Genomic DNA, 20014 nt, shown 5'->3' with positions numbered 1-20014 from the left:
TCACTTTCATCAAGAGGCTTTTTAGTTCTTCTTCACTTTCTGCCATAAGGGTGGTGTCATCTGCATATCTGAGGTTATTGATATTTCTCCCGGCAATCTTGATTCCAGCTTGTACTTCTCCCAGCCCAGTGTTTCTCATGATGTACTCTACACATAAGTTAAATAAGCAGGGTGACAGTATACAGCCTTGATGTACTCCTTTTCCTATTTGGAACCAGTCTGTTGTTCTGTGTCCAGTTCTAACTGTTGCTTCCTGACCTGCATACAGGTTTCTCAAGAGGAAGGTCAGATGGTCTGATATGCCCATCTCTTTAAGAATTTTCCACAGTTTATTGTGATCCTCACAGTCAAAGGCTCTGGCATAGTCAATAAATCAAAAGAGTCTGAAATGCAGTACTTGGATGCAATCTGAAAATGACAGAATGATATCTGTTCGTTTCCAAGGCAAATGATTCAATATCACAGTAATCCAAGCCTATGCCCCTAACCAGTAACACTGAAGAAGCTGATATTGAATGGTTCTATGAAGACCTACAAGACCTTTTAGAACTAACACCCAAAAAAGATGTCCTTTTCATTATAGGGGACTGGAATGCAAAAGTAGGAAGTCAGGAAACACCTGGAGTAACAGGCAAATTTGGCCTTGGAATGCAGAATGAAGTATGACAAAGTCTAATAGAGTTTTGCCAAGAGAATGCAATGGTCATAGCAAATACCCTCTTCCAACAACACAAGAGAAGACTCTACACATGGATATCACCAGATGGTCAACACCAAAATCAGATTGATTATATTCTTTGCAGCCAGAGATGAAGAAGCTCTATACAGTCAGCAAAAAGACCGGGAGCTGACTGTGGCTCAGATCATGAACTCCTTATTGCCAAATTCAGACTTAAATTGAAGAAAGTAGGGAAAACCACTAGACCATTCAGGTATGACCTAACTCAAATCCCTTATGATTAGGTAGAAGTGAGAAATAGATTTAAGGGACTGGATCTGATAGACAGAGTGCCTGATGAACTATGCCATATTAAATAAATACTTTCAATTTAAGAATTTCTGCTAACAATCTCTTTTGAATTGAGACAGAGGCACCCAGTTATATTTGATGGTATAAACAACTTACTCGTGTATGTGTGTGTGTGTGTATGGGCAGGCACATCTATGTGTTCCTTTAACGATACTTTTTTGAGGTGACTTTGAGCAATAAGTAATGCATGTGTTAAACATGTTTGCAAATCAAATTAGTTTCTGTGTTGCTCTGCAATATGGTATCTTACACATATCCAGGTGTTGTAGCAAATTCAATGAAAAAAGTATTGGTTTTACCTCTGGACAACCTTGGAATTTATTTGTGTATTAAGTCACAGTCATTATAAGCAATGCCACAGTTTGGTCTTTCTTGAAAGGATATCAACAATAACATCTGATCCTTTTAAATATTAAATATAACAGTTGTTGAGGCTAATATCCATTAAGCCACTCACTCCTTCCTCATTAATTTCTACAGGAAGAAATTCTTTTAAACTTGAAGGTAGGGAAACTTTTTTTTTTCTCTTAGTAAGTAGAGTTTCCAATAATGGTAACTCTTCAAATCAATGTTTTCTATGTTCATTTTGGGGCTTCTCTGGTGGCTCAGTAGTAACGAATCCACCTGTCAATGCAGAAGGCACAGGTTTGACCCCTGGTCCAGGAAGATCCCCTGGAGAAGGAAATGGCAACCCACTCCAGTATTCTTGCCCGGAAATCCCCATGGACAGAGGAGCCTGGAGTGCTATAGTCCATGGGGTCTTAAAGAGTCAGATATGACTTAGCAACTGAACAACACAATATGTATGTTCTTGCTGCAAAGAAACATATGTTAAATCTGAATCTCAATTATAATTATAATGGTTCAGTTGACTATTGTGCTTGGCACTTGTGCATTTTCCTTTTCCCATAACACAGACTTCTATATTATTTATAGTACTTTGTTTTACTGTGAACTGTCTCAAAGCCTCCTAGAAAGAGCAGGAGCACAAATATATTTATATATGTTTACACACTTACATATAATGGCTTGAATTGGCCCCAGCGTTATCATATTACTATTCCCATATCTAGAATCATCAAGACAGAGTCAATTAAACTTTAATTAGTTTCCAAGTGGAAAGGAAATCTTGGAAATAGTCTTTTCATTTGCATTAGAAACATACATTGCCTGAGAACCATAAGTTTTCATTATATTTTACAAATGGGGAGCCATGCATCTATGAAAATAATGTTTTAATTTCATAATGGATTAGATCTTAGGCCTATTTCTTTCTAATCTATTTGTAAATACTGATTCATCTCTTAACTGATTTGGATGAATTCCATACTATCATATCAATTATAAAAATAGAATTCAAGAGTATCAAACAAAACTTCTATAAGTAGTTCCTAGATCATTTTAATCATGTCCACTGGGAGGTGAAATTCTACTCTAGCTAGGATAGATTAAAAGTCAATTTCATTAAATTTTCAACAAAATGTCAACTTTCTCACCTCAAATTCTGGCAAGTAAAGGCTATGGATCTGCTTTAATTAAAGTCAAAATGGCTTCTCAGCAGACATTTGCCAGGAACCTCAATGTGATGTCCAGCTTCCATCACAAGCAGAGTTGACATAACTGACACCCAGGAGACAAGAATTCTAGAGGTAAGCTTCCTCTCCATTTGTCTTGGATTTCAAAACCCAATCCTTATACTGAATTAATTCACAAGAAATCAGTGTACTATGACATAAAATTATCTTATTAGAGAAAACTTTACTCTTTTATACTCTTGGATCACACAAATATTTTAAGCAGAAACAATGTACAGTAACATCAGGGGACATTCATGCTTTGGGGTGCTTTCCTCAAAAGTTTTGAAGTCCCTTCTTGTGCTCAGAGCTATTTATGGAGCAATGCCACCTGAGTGGAGGTACCCTGGGCTCAGTTGAAACTTGTTGGGCTCCAGTAGACAGTTCTCCCCTTTATGGCTCTCTCTGACTTTCCACTTAATTTTAGGGTTCATCAGGTACACTATGGACCTCAGAACTACCATGTATGGAGTTTTCCTGGATCCAGAAAACCAGACTCTGATTCCTAGTAGCCAACCTGACAAGGAGATTGCTCCTGCTAAATGGTACTGTATGTTTTTTGCAAGGTCACTAAAATTTGGACTGTGAGAATGGTACTCAAATATTGATTTTATGTGAATCACACTTTATATATAGATAGGTATCCCACAGGAAATATTTGCTAGGGCCCCATATCAGTTCAGTTCAGTCGCTCAGTCGTGTCTGACTCTTTGCGACCCCATGAATTGCAGCATGCTAGGCCTCCCTGTCCATCACCAACTCCCAGAGTTTACCCAAACTCATGTCCATTGAGTCAGTGATGCCATCCAATCATCTCATCCTCTGTTGTCCCCTTGTCTTCCTGCCTTCAATCTTTCCCAGCATCAGGGTCTTTTCAGATGAGTCAGTTCTTTGCATCAGGTGGCCCAATGTATTGGAGTTTCAGTTTCAACATCAGTCCTTCCAATGAACACTCAGGACTGATATCCTTCAGGATGGACTGATTGGATCTCCTTGCAGTCCAATGGACTCTCAAGAGTCTTCTCTAACACCACAGTTCAAAAGCATCATAGGGTCCCATATACCCTAGTGCATTTGTGAAGGACAAATCTGATTCCATATTAGATCTATTTCTTTTATTTTAATCTTTGTGCTTTGTTGCTTATACTTAATCATACTGGCTCTGCACCGTTTGCAAAAGAATGCTGCTTATAGCCTGAAATATACACCATAGCCCATTCTCAAGACCTTGGCCTTTAAGAGTCCATTTATATAGAGATAAAAACTTGCAGAATAGAGAATAACATTTGTCTTGGAGATTTACAGGAACCTCTTCACCTTACCTATGTGGACACCTGAAGGACAAAGGATTCCTACCCAAGAAGTTTACAACTAACCACACCCTGCCTTCCCTTACCTTGCCTTTAAAAGTGCTTTGCTGAAACTTTCAGGAGTTCACATTTCTTTGGGAACAAGCCATCTGTCTCCTTGCATGGCCCTGCGATAAAACTTTCTCTGCTCCAAATGTTAACACTTTAGTTTGTTCAGCCTCACTGTGCATCCATCACAGTGTTTGGTAACAGGAGGGCAACCTGACTATGTGTTCATTTTCAACAAAGTTTCTAGTTGAAGACCTTCCGCATTATATTATTCAATATTTTTAAAATACATTTCCAAAAGGTAAATTCTAAAATCCTAGGGCAAAGAATTTAGCTTTTAAATAAATTTGTTTCATTTAAGTCAGCATTAGAATCATAAGACTCATCATGTTTCTCATTAGTTTAGATTTTCACAAATCGCTAGGGACTTTAATATTTCAGAGATATAATCTATTATATCAGTTCCCTAATACTCTTTTGACTATGGTTTTCTATTTCTGATTTAGATTTATTTTAAACTCTCTTCAAGCATAAACATTTTTTTTATTAAAACCATAGCAAAATCTTTTAGAAAAAAAAAAACCTGGAATTAGCAAAATGAAAATAAATAAAATACGCATTTTCCTGAAAAAAACTCTGGTGTCATTGACAAGGTCTATGACAGATATGGCTCCAAAGTGGATGTAAGAATAATAACAGTAAAGCATAAATCTGTTGAAACACATAGTTAACATTTTGTGGAAAAAAAAATTCTTAAACTATGAGACTAAAATTTGCATATTGTGTTGAGATTGATGTGTATTTATTTGGGTTCCAACATTTATTACTTTGGCCATAAACACCTTTATAAATACCTTATGAAACCTATAATAAAGAGCGCCTCCTGGTGATCCAGTGATTGAGAATCCAAAACAGACAATGCAGGGAACTCTGGTTTGATCTCTGGTCCAGAAAGATCCCACATGAAACAAGGCAATTAAGCCCATGTACCTGCAATTACTGAGCCCACGTGCCCTAGAACCCATGCTCCACAACAAGAGAAGCCACAACAATTAGAAGTCCGTGACCATAGCTATAGACTAGTCCCCAGTTGCCGTAACCAAAGCCTGCATGCAGCAGTGAAGACCCAGCGCATTCAAAAATTAATAAATAAATAAATAACCTATAATAAAGGAATTACTTTAAAGAATAAACAAACCAAATCAAATGCAGATCTTCCTTAACTTAGACCAGAGCTACATCCCAATAAAGCCATTGTCAATTGAAAACATTGTTAAGTTGAAACGCATTTAATACACTTACCCTACTGAATATCATTACTTAGTCTGACAGACTTAAACATTCTCAAAACATTTACATTAACCAACAGTCAGGAAATCATCTAGCACAAAGCCTATTTTATAATGGAGTGCTGACTATCTCATGTAGTTTATTAAATACTGTAGTAAAAGTGAAAAACAGATTGGCTGTGTAGGTACGGGATGCATATTGCTTTTGCAACATTGTAAAGTTAAAGAATCTTAAGTCAAACCACTGTAAATCTGGGACCATCTGTACACCAGATCCATAATGTAAATGATATGTCCTACTTTTTAAGGGGAATGTAGATATTCTTGTCATTCAAAGATATGAACAATTTAGAATACTTATATCTCCTGATTTTTTCCTGTGTTTCTTGCTGGTAAACAATTCCAGAATGGATATGGCCAATAATGTACTATAGTAACACGTTCAGTTACATTTACACATATTAACTTCATGACTTTGGTGAATAATGTCAAAAATAGCAGTATAATATATACTAACTTCATTAAAATAGCCAAGGAGAATTGAAGCAAAGAGGGAGGAAATGATATTCCAAAGCTTACCCGGGTCATCGAGTCAGGAAGAGAAACCAGGTCTCTTGACTTCAATTCCAGTGTTCTACTCACTGGTTTGTTCAACTCCTGTGCAAAACACCCATACACAATACCCAATGCATAAGCCCCCTTGCTATCAAGTGGTTGGCAAAAGAAACACGCCATTACCTTTCCCACATACTGAGGCTCGGAGCCCATGTATTCCTCCAGCACAAAAAACTGATTCCATACCCAGCCACGTTTAACTCGGTGGACATGTGATCGTTGTCCTGGTAGGTGGATAACATTCTCTCTTGGTTCAGTGGCTAAAGTCTGCTGTGGCTGAGGTTGAAGTGGTGTTAGGAGACCTCCATCAAACAGGACCCAGAGCAGCAGGGATAAACAGTTCCTTGTAAGCATTGGCAAAACTTTCCTACAGCAGAGTAATAAAAACTCCAGCACTTAATGTAGAATTGTGGAATCCAGGTTTGAGGTGTCTGTGGCCTCCACCACTTAGCTTTCTGTTTTATTGCAGAGATGATAATGCAGGCATTAATCCTTTTGATGAAAATGCTTCTGCTATATTATATTCCATTTAAAGGGACCTATAAAACAGATTAACAAAGATACATTAAATTGATAGAATTACATGATGATAGTCATCAAAACTCTCATTATATATCTGCCAACATTGAAGGAAACAGAGAGAAAAGTCTTTAAAAGAACTATATTAGTAAATGATCACTGCTATTTAACTTATTAACTTGGATAAAATATCTAAGTGTTTTTCACTGACTTGAAAAAGTATGAATCACAATAAAGCAAGAGTTTATCATAAATAGAAGCAATCATTTTTTAAATTTAATAACCATTTAAGAGTAAAACAGAGATCACTATTTTTTTTTTACTGAAGTATAGTTAATTTGCAATGTTTCAGGTGTACAACAAAATAATTCAGTTAGACATATATATATATTCTTTTATATATTTTTTCTATTATAGGTTATTCTAAGAAATTGAATATAGTTCACTGTGTTATATAGTAGGTCCTTATTGTATGTTCATTTTATATACAGTATATTTTATTTTTTAAATTTAACCTCAAATTGCCAATTCATCTCCCCCCACCCCATCCCCCTCTGGTAACCACGTTTGTTTTCTATGTCCATGAGTCTATTTCTATTTTGTAAATAAGTTCATTTGTATCACTTTTTTTAGATTCTCTGTATAAGGGATATTACATGATATTTGTCTTTCTCTCTCTGACTTACTTCACTTAGTATGGCTCTCCTTTATTGCTGTTTAATCTCTAGGTCATGCCCAACTCTTTTGTGACCTCATGGACTGCAGCCTGCCAGGCTCCTCTGTTTATGGGTTTTCCCAGGAAAGATACTGGAGTGGGTTGCCATTTCCTTCTCCAGGGGATCTTCCAGACCCATGGATTGAACCCGTGTCTCCTGCATTGCAGGCAGATTCTTATCACTGAATGCACTAGGGATATGCATGATGATTGCATTATTGCAGCAAATGACAGTATCTCATTCTTTTTTATGGCTGACTAATATTTCATTGCATATATATATATATATATAGGTATCTATATATAGATAGATGTAGATATATCACATCTTCTTTATTCATTCATGTCAATGGACACTTAGGTTTCTTCCACATCTTGGTTCTTGTAATTAGTGCTGCTACAGATATTAGGAAGCATACATCTTTTTGAATTAGAATTCTTTACTGGGATTATGCTTTTTAAGGTGAACTGAGAGTAGGATTTCATAGCCTTAGGACAACTGACATCTGGGGTTGGATAACTCTTTGTTGCTGGGGGGCCAGCATGTACATTTTAGGAATCCTAGAAACGCCCCCTTTCCTTCACTCAGGAGATGACGGTGGCATCCTCCCCCACTGCTAGTTGTGATAACCAAAAAATGTCTCCAGCCATTGCCAAATATCCCCTGGAAGGAGCAGAATAGATCAAGACTGAGAAGCACAGATTTAGAGAATAAGGAAAAAACAAAGCAGTTTTAAAGAAACAAAAAATTATCTGAAGTTAGAGAATAGGAAATATAGGACCACGCGTGAAAGAACATTCACTGGAAGGATTAACACTGAAGATGAAGCTCCAAAACTTTGGCTACCTGATGAGAAGAGCTGACTCATTGGAAAAGACCTTGATGCTGGGAAAGATTAAAGGCAAAAGGAGAAGAGGATGGCAGACAAGGAGATGGTTGGATGGCATCACTTACTCAATGGACATGAATTTGAGTGAACTCTCGGAGAGAGCGGAGGACAGAGGAACCTGGCGGGCTATAGTTAATGAGGTTGCAAAGAGTCAGACAGGACTTAATGATTAAACAACAACAACAATGGAAGAATAACGTAAATTTACTAAACAAAAATGATCTAAGATGTATGCTATTGAGAAAAATGTCAGATGGTTTTATAAGACTTTATAAGCTTTAATGTTTAAAAAAAATGCTTCTCTAGTCTTGGCATACTAGAAACACTGGGATACAGAGGAATTATTTCATAGATAGTGTGTGACTCAGAGCAAACTTGAATCACTATCAGATGGATAATCTCTACTTTGCATTTAGGTAAAACTGAGCTTTGAACATTTTCCTTACAACAAACACTTTTTTCATTCACTTATCTAAGGTTTGAGTGTCTAAGATGTACTAGGTTCTTTGTAATACAGTAGGTAAGGAAACAGACATGATGCTTATCTTTCCTAAATCAGGAATGGAAAATAAATATAGTCAAATACATAAATGAGGGCAAATTTACCAATGCTGTGGAAAAACAAAAGCAAATAGAATATCCTGATGGCAAAATTTAAGTGGTCAGAACTTAAATTAGACAAAAGTCTGCCATCGGTGACAGTTTCAGTGAGAATTAAAAACAAGAGCAACTTTATATTCTTCAAGCAGCAAGGGAAAAATGTGGCTTTAGCCAGGGAAGCTTCACACATTGGCACTAGGGGACAATTGCCCACAGCCTTCTCAGAGGTTTCCAAAGATCAAGAATGTCAGAGGTCAGAAATTATATACAATGCTTCCAAAACAAGACAACTAAAATAAAAATCAGCTTATGTTTAATCACATGCCTATAACACAGGGCATTTTGTCAACCTTTCAGTTGCAGTTTGGTTTAGTGACTATTCAGCTATATATAATACAAAAGTATAATGCATTCTTTTTTTTTTTTTGCATTCTTTACATATATTCGAATGTAAAAAATGTGGGAGCAATTCATTGAAGATAAGATGTGAAATGGGGAGGGTCTAAAAGTTATACTGAGAGCATCCTACAATGACACTCTCAAAAGGAGAAATAAAGTAGGATCTATTTTTTTTTCCTCTGGCCTGAAGGGATGCACCTGTTAACTACTAACAAAAACATGAACTGTATATATTTTATTGCATCCTTTCATTCTGGCAGAATAATGTTCATAAAAAGTTAACTTAGACTTGTATTGTCCAATATGGGAACCACTAGCCATATGTGGCTGTGGAGTTGAAATTTGGCAATTTGATATTGAGATGTCCTCTAACTTTTCACTTATATACCACATTTCAAAAAATTACTGCAAAAATAAGAATGTAAAAGATCTCAGTATTGATTTCAACATTTATTTTTTGTTGACATGCTAATAGTTTGGGTAAAGAAGGTTTGTTGTTGACTCGCTAAGTTATGTCTGACTCTTTGCGACCCCATGGACTGCAGCATGCCAGGCTTCCCTGTCCTTCATCATCTCCCAGAGTATGCTCAAACTTATGTCCATTGAGTGGGTGATGCCATCAAATCATCTGTTTGTCTATTGACCTCTTTTCTCCTGCCCTCAATCAGAAGGTTAAATAAATACAAACTATTACATTAATTTGACCTGCTTATTTTTCTTTTTTAATGTGATTACTGGAAAATTACAATTATAGATACAGCTTGCATATGTGACTTGCATTATTTTCTATCATGTAGCACTGACTTAAATAAGAGTTTAAGTCACAACTGTGATTTCTACTTAAGTCATATATATTTTAATATTCAGAATAGAATATCCAGCACAAACTGTATCATGTTTGTATGACAATATATTGGGATGTCAGAGGATATTTGCAACTATATGCATTAAGCCTGTGTAAAAATAACGCACATATTTTCCTCAGCTGTTTTCAAGTTTAAATTACTAACACTGACATCTAAAGTGTTTGAATTCTTGAACTTTCTGTTTTGTCCATGTTTCTTCCCCTACTCATGCCAATCCTACTCCCAGCATTTATAGAACAAATGGGGAGATAAATGTTAAGTAGAAGAGATGGATGGCAGGAACTCTAACTTTCCAAACCTAGTCTAGTACATGTAATTAGGTTGTCTTTTTGCCTTTGTGCTTCATTAATTTTTTTTTTTCTCCTCCACTTTTTTTGGGGAGGTGTGAGGTGTAAAAATTCAAACTTTAGTGAGTATTGACTCCTAAAGTTATCTCTTTAAACAAGCATCTTTTTATTTTACATCCTACATTTTTTATATTGGACAGGTAGCTATATTCCATCATCAGCATCATCAGTATAGGTCCAGCTACCCATTACCCTTGATAGTTGAGGATCCGAAATCTGAGTTTGGACCTCCTTTTAGAGGAGTCTTTCAGAAACTCTAACTAGCTCATGGCTTCCCCCTTTGTTACCCAATAATCCCTGCTTATTTGAGGGAATTAGCTTATAAATTATTAATAATTGAAGAAGAATACGAAAGTAACATAGAAAGAATGTTTTTTATAAGCTAATTCCACAACACCTTAAAGATAGATTAACATTGCCAAAAACAGCCCCTAAATGCAAAACATTGTCATGAGGCTGAAGTTAAATGGAGCCACATCGTGGTACAATATCCCCCCATTTTCCTCACCTGGTGCCCACATCTTGTTCTATCCTTTGATTCTCTCTGGACACACATTCTACTCAGCCCACTGTATTCTTATACTTTTTTCATGCATTCTCCTTTATTTCCCTCTTTCTCTAAGTAGACTGTTCCTTACTCACATCCTTGCCATCAGAATACTTTCTCCTTTTTTTGTTACATTTTTATATTCAGAGGAATATTTGTTTATGGATAGTTTTGCTGTTATTTTCATTAGGAAGGTAATGGTTAGGGGTGACCATACAGGTCTGAGAGATACACACATAATCTTATCCTTTGCCACGAATGTTGCTGTTTTAATATGAATTCTGCAGAAGGCAAAGCTTTTTAGGAACTCAAATACCACACTGGAGTAGAAAGATCTGTAATTAACATTGTAAAGCCTTCTCTCTGCACACTGGGATGCAACATATAGACAGACGATTGTAGTTAACGCTGTAGTGTGTATCTGGAAATTGCTAAGAAAGTAGATCTTAAAAGCCAGGACTTTTATGATGTTCATGAGCTTAACAGTTCATGAGCTGCACAATCTTCCTCTGCATCACTCTAGACCCTAGCCATTCTCTCCTTCTCTCAAAACCTTTATTGATAAATGATAACAAAAACATAATAATTTGTATTATAGATGTACTTGTATGATTATTCTTCCAGTTTTCTGAGTAGAGTGACAAAGGGCTAAGAGAGTAGCAATGATGACTATTGTCAGCCATTCTCAGCTGTTCTGTTCCTGGCATCCACAATGGCACATGGTAAGTACCAAACACATCTTTGTTAAATGTGAGCAAGTAAGTCATTGAATGATGGTAGCTAACTTTTATTGAAAACTTACTATGTTCCATATAATGTTATGTGTTCTGTATCAGTACAATTGTTCTGTGAAGGAGGAGCTTTTATACACATCTGACAGATAAAATGGAGAAACAAAGACTCTAAATGACTTGACGGTTTTCCACAGACAAGCACGTGGGCAGTGTGTTTGAATTTGGGCAGTCTGACTCAGGAGCCCATGCCTTTGGATTCTATTCTACACTATACAATGAATCCATAAATAGATGAGGATTTAAGGGCTTCAAATCCCCATAAGAGAATGAGTATGAGCTTAAAGACCTGAGTTCCAAATTCATTTTCCAAATTGAGTACATATTTCAACATTGGGCAGCATAAACTTTCTTAGACTCACTTAGATCTTCTGTGAAATTAGAAGATTTGAAGCAATCAGGTCAACATAGTTCCTCTGAAGTTAGGAGGTTCAGGACTCCCAGCCCTCACCCAACTAAGGTGTGAAAAATAGACACATAATTCTAGGCAGAGAAGGATAAAAGAAAATAAAAAGCTGTAATTGGCATGGTTACTGAGCTAACAGGATTAGATGGTGACTGAAAATTCAGAAACTGCACAATAGTCCTGCTAATCCACCCAGCAAGGTGCTGGGCAGGCCAGGTGACCCAAAGCCGACAGGAAGATAAGGTCCTTTCCAGCTGTCCAGCTTCTTGCCACTTAGACTGAACTGAGGGTGCCACCCTGGGGTCAATCACATAAGTGGTCAGCTTGTGGGACCAAAGTGAAGACCCTGAATTCGGGGGCCACTTCCAATACTGGTATCGTTGCATGTGAAGTCACTTTAGTCATGATGAACTCTGCGACCCTATGGACTGTAGCCCCCCAGACGCCTCTGTCCATGGGATTCTCCAGGCAAGAATACTGGAGTGGATTGCCACATACTCCTCCAGGGGATCTTTCTGACCCAGGGATTGACCCCGCGTCTCTGATGTCTCCTGTATTGGCAGGCAGGTTCTTTACAACTAGCACCACCTGGAAAGTCCCTTGGTATAGTTAAAAAAGAAAAAAAAATCATAATAAAATAAGTAAATAAAAAGATAGGCTTTGGAATAAGAGAGGTCTGAGGACTAATTTCTAATGAAGTCATAGCATAGTTTTATGCTAGATAACTGTCAAGCAGCATTTGAATTGTAGGGGCGCAATCAACATCATTCTTAGATCTGTAGAGCTATATGCATGAAGAAACACAATATATGCTAATCTCATCACTCAATTAGAATGTGTGTACACTTGTATTTCCTAACTCATGTTACCCTATTATGATCCTAAAATCCACTCCAAGACTATAACATTGTGGTACTTTAGTTAGGAGGGGGCAGATATTATTTTCAGTGGTGATGCCACTCCCAGCAGATCCCAGCCTCCGGCAACAGTTGTCAGCCAGGGAGCTTTTAAAGTGTTATATCACGACAAATGTAACGCAAGGAGATTGAAGGACTCCGGTTCTTAAATGAAAGACGAACAACTCCCTCGGGTATGAAATGTAGCCAAAATTACAAGGAAAAACTATGTGGAGTCATCAACCTGGGTGCACTTGCCCCGATACCAATGGTGCTGTTCGAAGAATAAGAATAGAGCCTTGCTCTGAGGTGTCAGCACCCTATGGAACCATGTGAACTTTAAAGAAGACGTATGTGTTACAAAGAACATCACCAGAGATGCGTTTTATTCCCTATACTGGATTTCGGGCACAGTGTTTAAAATTTTATATTTGTCTATTATTCCTAAACTTTTGTGGAGCCAAAGTGGCTTTCCAAAGACTTTCCAAGCCCGCAGATGAGTCTCCGGAGCCAAACATTGCTTTTAGCAGAAGGGGAATTTTAAACCATGGTTATATATCAAAGCCGGGGGATACTCAGATGTGAAATACCCACTGACAGCTTTTCTATTGTGTGTCTTCAAAACTGAGAGATACCCAAAGGCTATGGGTTCTGTAGTTTTTGTTTTTTGGGATGTGCTTGTTTTTTAAATTTTGGGAGTGTTTGTTTTTAAGAATACTTCCTGAAAAGGGATCTATTATATGTGAATTACTCTGAAAGTGTCTATATTACCGGAGGTCTTATTAGGCTGACAGATACAAGTAGTTCTCAATTGTGTGTAACATTCTAAGGCTAACTGCAAAATGGGTAACTCTTTAATAGTGACTATGCCTATGAATTAATTTCTTAAGAGTACTTGTTAAATATTTTATATAACCATGATTTACATGTTTGTATAAAATATAATTTGTATTTTATATAAAAATAAATAATTCATATTTTTATAAGCTTTACATATATCTAAGTATCCTCTGGAGAAGGCAATGGCACCCCACTCCAGGACTCTCGCCTGGAAAATCCCGTGGACAGAGGAGCCTGGTGGGCTGCAGTCCATGGGGTCGCTAAGGGTTGGGCACGACTGAGCGACTTCACTTTCACTTTTCTCTTTCATGCATTGGAGAAGGAAATGGCAACCCACTGCAGTGTTCTTGCCTGGAGAATCCCAGGGACAGGGAGCCTGGTGGGCTGCCGTCTATGGGGTCGCACAGAGTCGGACACGACTGAAGCGACTTAGCAGCAGCAGCAGAAGTATCCTCTGTTTTGATATATGACCATATTGCTCATGTTTAGTCACTCAATTGTGTCCAACTCTTTGTGACCCCATGGGTTACAGCACATCAGTCTTCCCTGTCCTTCACCATCTCCTGGAGCTTGCTCAAATTTAGGTCTATGGGTCACTGATGCCATCCAACCATCTCATCCTCTGTCATCTCCTTCTCCTCCTGCCTTCTATTTTTCCCAGCATCACAGTCTTTCCAACAAGTTGTCTCTTGGAATGCTTTTGAGATGAGCAAATACTCCTACCACATCTCTGTTGGTCCTAGTAAGCCCACACCAAAAGTAAAATTTAGACTCTTTCAGGTGCAGTAAATCCTTAACCCAACTCTCCTATTTTACAAATGACACAAATGAGTAGAGAAGTACGGGTGGTAAACCCATTTCATTCTCTTTTAGAAGTGAAATAAGGATGTTTGAAGGTGATAAATATTTTATGATTTTGATTTGTGAAGTTCATTAATCCTTGCTCTCTAACTCATCCTGGTGGCTCAGATGGTAAAGAGTCTGCCTACAATGTGGGAGACCCGGGCTCGATCTCTGGGTTGGGAAGATGCCCTGGAGAAGGAACTGACAACCCACCCAGTATTCCTTCTGGGGAAATCACATGGATGGAGGAGCCTGGCAGATTACAGTCCATGGAGTTGCAGAGTCGGACATGACTGAGCGACTTTACTTTCACATTATCTGACTTATCCAGACCCTACTCTTTACTGTATATAGTACTCATACACAGTGAAAGTTAAATTGTTAGTCGCTCAGTCATGTTAGACTCTTTGTGACCCCATGGACTGTAGCCTGACAGGTTCCTCTGTCCATGGTGTTCTTCAAGCAAGAATACTGGAGTGGGTTGCCATGCTCTCCTCCAGGGAATCTTTCCAACCAAGGGATCAAACCTGGGTCTCCTGCACTGCAGGCAGATTCTTTACCTTCTGAGCCATCAGGGAAGCTACATATGTATGCAATAAATATGCTGTAAATATATAGTATATATGCTGCTTATATAGCATAAATGATACTGATACCTCCAATAAGCTAAGAAAAAATATTATGGGAAAAGAAGAGAAACTCAACATGGGCATCTTCCCAGTATGTATGACAAGGAATACAATCTCTCTTTCCATTTCAGAAGAGAGATTTGAGTACACATTCACTTTCATGGTATGGTTTTAACTGCATTGTTAGAACAGTCTTGATGTCATGTCCTAATATGGTACTTTACCTCTTTGGTCTTCCTCTGAAAAACCAGTAACAATAGTCTCGTCATGAGAAATACATAGACAAGTCCTGACTGAATGACATTTTTTAAAATGCCAGAGCAATACTTTTCAAAACTTTGAATGTCATAAAAAAAAACAGGGAAATATGGAAAGCTGTCATAGGCAAGAGATGCCTAAGGAACCATGAAAAGTAGATGTAATAGTTGAGATTTTGGAACAGGAAAAAGACATTAGGCAAGAACTTAGAAAATTTGAATAAAGTATGAACTTTAGTTAATAATAATGTGTCAATATTTATTATTTAATTGTAACAAAGGCTTCATGCTAATGTAAGATATTATCTTAGAGGTATTGGATATATGTGTGTTCTCTGTACTACTGAATAGTATTCTCAATACTATGGAAATATTGTTTCAATATTTCTGTAAATTTAAAGATGTTCAAAGATAAAGTGTATTTAAAAAAAAAAGGAATCCAGGAATTCAGTAATGATGATATTTAAACAGAATGGCAAAGAGAATCTCCAGAACAATAGAATGGAGAGAAAAAAAAAATTCCAAGAGGTATTAATACCAAGGAGGAGAAATTAATGGATTAAAACAAATTAATTGCATGTTTTTAAATGACAGAGAAAAAATCATGCTTCTTCTCAAGTGTGTTGATGAAATAATGATAAATACAAAAAAGAGGCAATTATTCATTCCTAGAAAATAAATAAAAAATGACTAGAAATGTAACTGAATTGTATTACAACATGATTATATTAAAAAATGAGGCTATACTGTTTGAGGAATTTTGAGCTTACTTATTTACCACATGAAACAATACCTTGATGCCAACATTCACAAGAAATATTTGGTTAAGAGGCTTCAGTACAAAGTTAATTCTTAAGAGAGTGAAAAATCTGGCTTAAAACTCAACATTCAAAAAACTAAGATCATGGCATTAGGTCCCATCACTTCATAGCAAACAGATGGGTAAGCAATGGAAACAGTGACAGACTTTCTTTTCTTGGGCTCCAAAATCACTGCAGATGGTGACTGCAGCCTTGAAATTAAAACATGCTGGCTCCTTGGAAGAAAAGCTATGACTAAACTAGACAGCATATTAAAAAGCAGAGACATTACTTTGCCTACAAAGGTCCATCTAGGCAAAGCTATGGTTTTTCCAGTAGTCATGTGTGGATGTGAGAGTTGGACTATAAAGAAAGCTGAGTGCCAAAGAATTGATGCTTTTGAATTGTGGTATTTGAGAAGACTCTTGAGAGTCCCTTGGACTGTAAGGAGATCCAACCAGTCCATCCTAAAGGAAATCAACCCAGAATATTCATTGGAAGGACTGATGCTGAAGCTGAAATTCCAGTACTTTGGCCACCCGATGAGAAGAACTGACTCCTTGGAAAAGCCCCTGATGCTGGGAAAGATTGAAGGTAGGAGGAGAAAGGGATGACAGAGGATGAGATATTTGGACAGCATCACAACTTGATGGACATGATTTTGAGCAAGCTCCAGGAGTTGGTGATGGACAGGGAAGCCTGGCATGCTGCAGTCCATGGGGTCGCAAAGAGTCAGACACAACTGAATGACTGAACTGACTACTTTCTAAAAGACACAGGAGACATTTACATGGAATAAAGGGACAAGATCAGGAGAAAAAAAAAAAACTTTGGAGTTCTGTTCAGAGCACCTGAGCGCAGTCGCTAAATTGTGTCAGACTCTTTATGACCCCATGGGCTATAGCCTGCCAGGCTCCTTTGTCAATGGATTTTCCAGGCAAAAATACGCAATGGGTTGGCATTTTCTCCTCCTGAAGATCTTCATGAACCAGGAATCAGACCCAGTTCTCTTGAATCTCCTGCATTGGCAAGCAGTTTCTTTACCACTGCAGCACCTGGGAAGCCTCTGTTCAGATACTGCCTTGTAAATGATGGAAATTTTTGTAATGGTAATAATTCAAAGGCTGAAAATAATAGGATATCCATTTTGATTACCACTTTCACGATGCCTGGAAGAAGGGGGTCTTAAGTTGGAAAATAGTTTGGATTCTTACATTGCATTGAAATTCTGTATCAACAAAATAAGGGAAAATGCTCTAGCTCTGACAGATTGAGAAAAACTTACAAGAGGTCAGCCACTAGGGACTGATGGATAGCTGCTTAGAAAATCAGCTTAGAGTAAGGCTGGATTAACTCCCAGTTCTAGAAAAAGAGCCAAGATTGTCTGAAGGATGTTAAACTTCATCACACCCCTGAGTAGTCTCCCTGAATTTTCAATTTTATGGTGCAAGTCACTACTAGAAGGGAAAAAAAAAAAAAAGGGAAACTACAATGTGTACATTCTGTGGGTAAAACTAAATAGGGTATGGAGTTCTATACTTCAGAATAGCACATTGAGGGGTTCAATAGACACTCTTCAAAGCAAAACAGCAATTTTACTAAGAAAATTATTTAAAAACAATCATTTAAAATTGCTAGAAATTGTCTTAAGCATATACAGCAAACAGAAACATTCATTTGAGTATCTCTACTACATCTTGGTGGGTTTCCCAGGTATCTCAGTGGGTATAGAATCCTCCTGCAATGTAGGAGACACAAGAGATGTGGGTTCAGTCTCTGGGTCAGGAAGATCTCCTGGAGGAGGGCATGGCCACCCAACCCAGTATTCTTGCCTGGAGGGTCCCATGGACAGAGGAGCCTGGTGGGCTACACAGGGTCACAAAGAATCAGACTTAACTGAAGCAACTGGGCATGCACACGCTACATCTTGGTAATAACAGAAAGGGTCTGTGACATTGAGCCGTGACCTGCTTTCTTAGATGATATTATTAAATGTACATGTTCCAGGTCTGTGTTACGGAAGCTCTCTGCTTTGGGCAGAAGCAGCCAGAGAGCAGAAGGCTCCCATTTTGCCCAGCTCCTAGTCTCAACCTTGGATTTCATCCCGGGAGGAAAAAGCTGGCAGCAGCATTTCCATAATGTGAGGCCATGCCCTACAGGAAGAGCAGGTGCTGGTTCCTCGCTGTTGCAGAGCTGCAGGTATTATTCCCAAGGGAAAGGAAGGCCAAAAGGATAAACAGCTCCAGGGCTGCACCTGAGAGGACACACTTTATTTCAAACAGAATGTGAACTCCTTGTCTAAAAGTGATGTTGACAACAATGGTGATATTATGCATGCATGCCAAGTCGCTCAGTTGAGCCTGGCTCTTTGGGACCCCATGGATTGTAGCCCGCCAGGCTCCTCTGTTCATGGGATTCTCCAGGCAAGAATACTGGAGTGGGGTGCCGTGCCCTCCTCCAGGGGATCTTCCCAACCCAGGGATCGAACCTGCTTGTCTTATGTCTCCTGCACCAGCAAGCGAGTTCTTTATCTCTGGTGCCACCTGGGAAACAAAGAATTTTGTAAGTCTATGACACAAGCAAAATGGAAGAGCAGCCAAGAGTTTAATAGCAAGAACCAGGAAAAGGACAACAAAGAGGAGCCCTTTGGGGTCAGTCAACTCTGGGGAGTAGAAAGCTGTGCATGTGTGCTAAGCTGTATTCATCCCCAGAGATTACTGCCGGGATCAACCAGATATGAAGGAATTCCCCAGGCTGCACTCAGACCACCAACATGGGCAGGTGCGGGTGTGGGGTAGAGGGGTGGTTCATTGGCACAAGGAGCTTAAATACAACTTCATACCAATCATCTCTTGCAGTCATGGAGAATGTGTATATCCCCATTTCTGTGCCCTCATAGAAGTAATTAGAGGCAGAACATTTTAGGTACCAGGTCCCAACTAAACTTGGAGCAAAAAAGTACAAATGCATTACTCAGTAATGGCAGCTTACAAATCACACAGATATCCAGTGGTAGAGGGCAGTCACCACCTAAGGGGCTGCAGCACAGTCACTGGCCGATAGGCGGCTTCTGTGGATGCAGGACCGATACCATAGCGAGCCGGGTTGAAGGATGGACAAGAGAAAACTAACGTGAACAGGCACATCAGACGCCACACATTTTGTGGAGGTAATATACTTTTCCAAATAAGTTCACCTAATTCACTAAACAAATAAATGACCAAGCAAACAACAGCAAGAGCAACTGCCAGGGGAGGGGATTAGAGCTTCAGTAACTACTGCGGTCACAGTATATTATGTGTAAAGGCCACTCTTCAACCCTTACAAAGGAACACGTAAATGTGACCCACACATGGGGGAGGGGCAGAGAAATTAGCCTTGGAAGGGGCTTAGATGGTGAACTGAGAAAACGAAAGCTTCAAAGTAGCTATTGTAAACATGGCTTTAGAGTTAATAGGTGTCCACTATATACAAACTGGGAGCCAATTTACAGGGTCCATCTTTGCCTCATTTCTACAGCAGCAAGCAATGGAATATTATTTGGACTGAAAAGAGTGGAATACTGATATATGCTGCAGCATTGATGAACACTGAAAGCATTGTGCTAAAAGAAAGACACTAGCCACAGACAGACCACGTGTTCCAAACTGCAGATATATAAAGACAGAGGGTAGATTAGTGGTTGCCTAAGGCTGGTACTTGAGGTAAAGTGTGAGGACTGATTGCTAATGTGTTTGGGACTCCTTCCAGAAAGCACAAAACAGATCTTTAAAATTAGATTGTGATGATGTTTGCATACTCAC

General features: G+C 38.4%; 1 protein-coding gene across 1 annotated transcript in view; it reads right to left on the bottom strand.

Moving 5' to 3' along the window:
• Positions 1–20014, bottom strand: part of CDH12 (cadherin 12) — a 445647-nt gene that overhangs the window by 301818 nt on the left and 123815 nt on the right. Inside the window, exon 2 of the mRNA XM_043887731.1 lies at positions 5990–6405. Coding sequence (XP_043743666.1) covers positions 5990–6220 — 231 coding nt within the window. The 5' untranslated portion in view covers positions 6221–6405. The remainder of the gene's footprint in view (positions 1–5989; positions 6406–20014) is intronic.

This window comes from Cervus elaphus, chromosome 25, assembly GCF_910594005.1.
Source record: "Cervus elaphus chromosome 25, mCerEla1.1, whole genome shotgun sequence".
Lineage (NCBI taxonomy): Eukaryota > Metazoa > Chordata > Mammalia > Artiodactyla > Cervidae > Cervus > Cervus elaphus.
The sequence above is the reverse complement of the archived record's forward strand: the minus strand, read 5'-3'. Positions and strand labels throughout refer to the sequence as shown.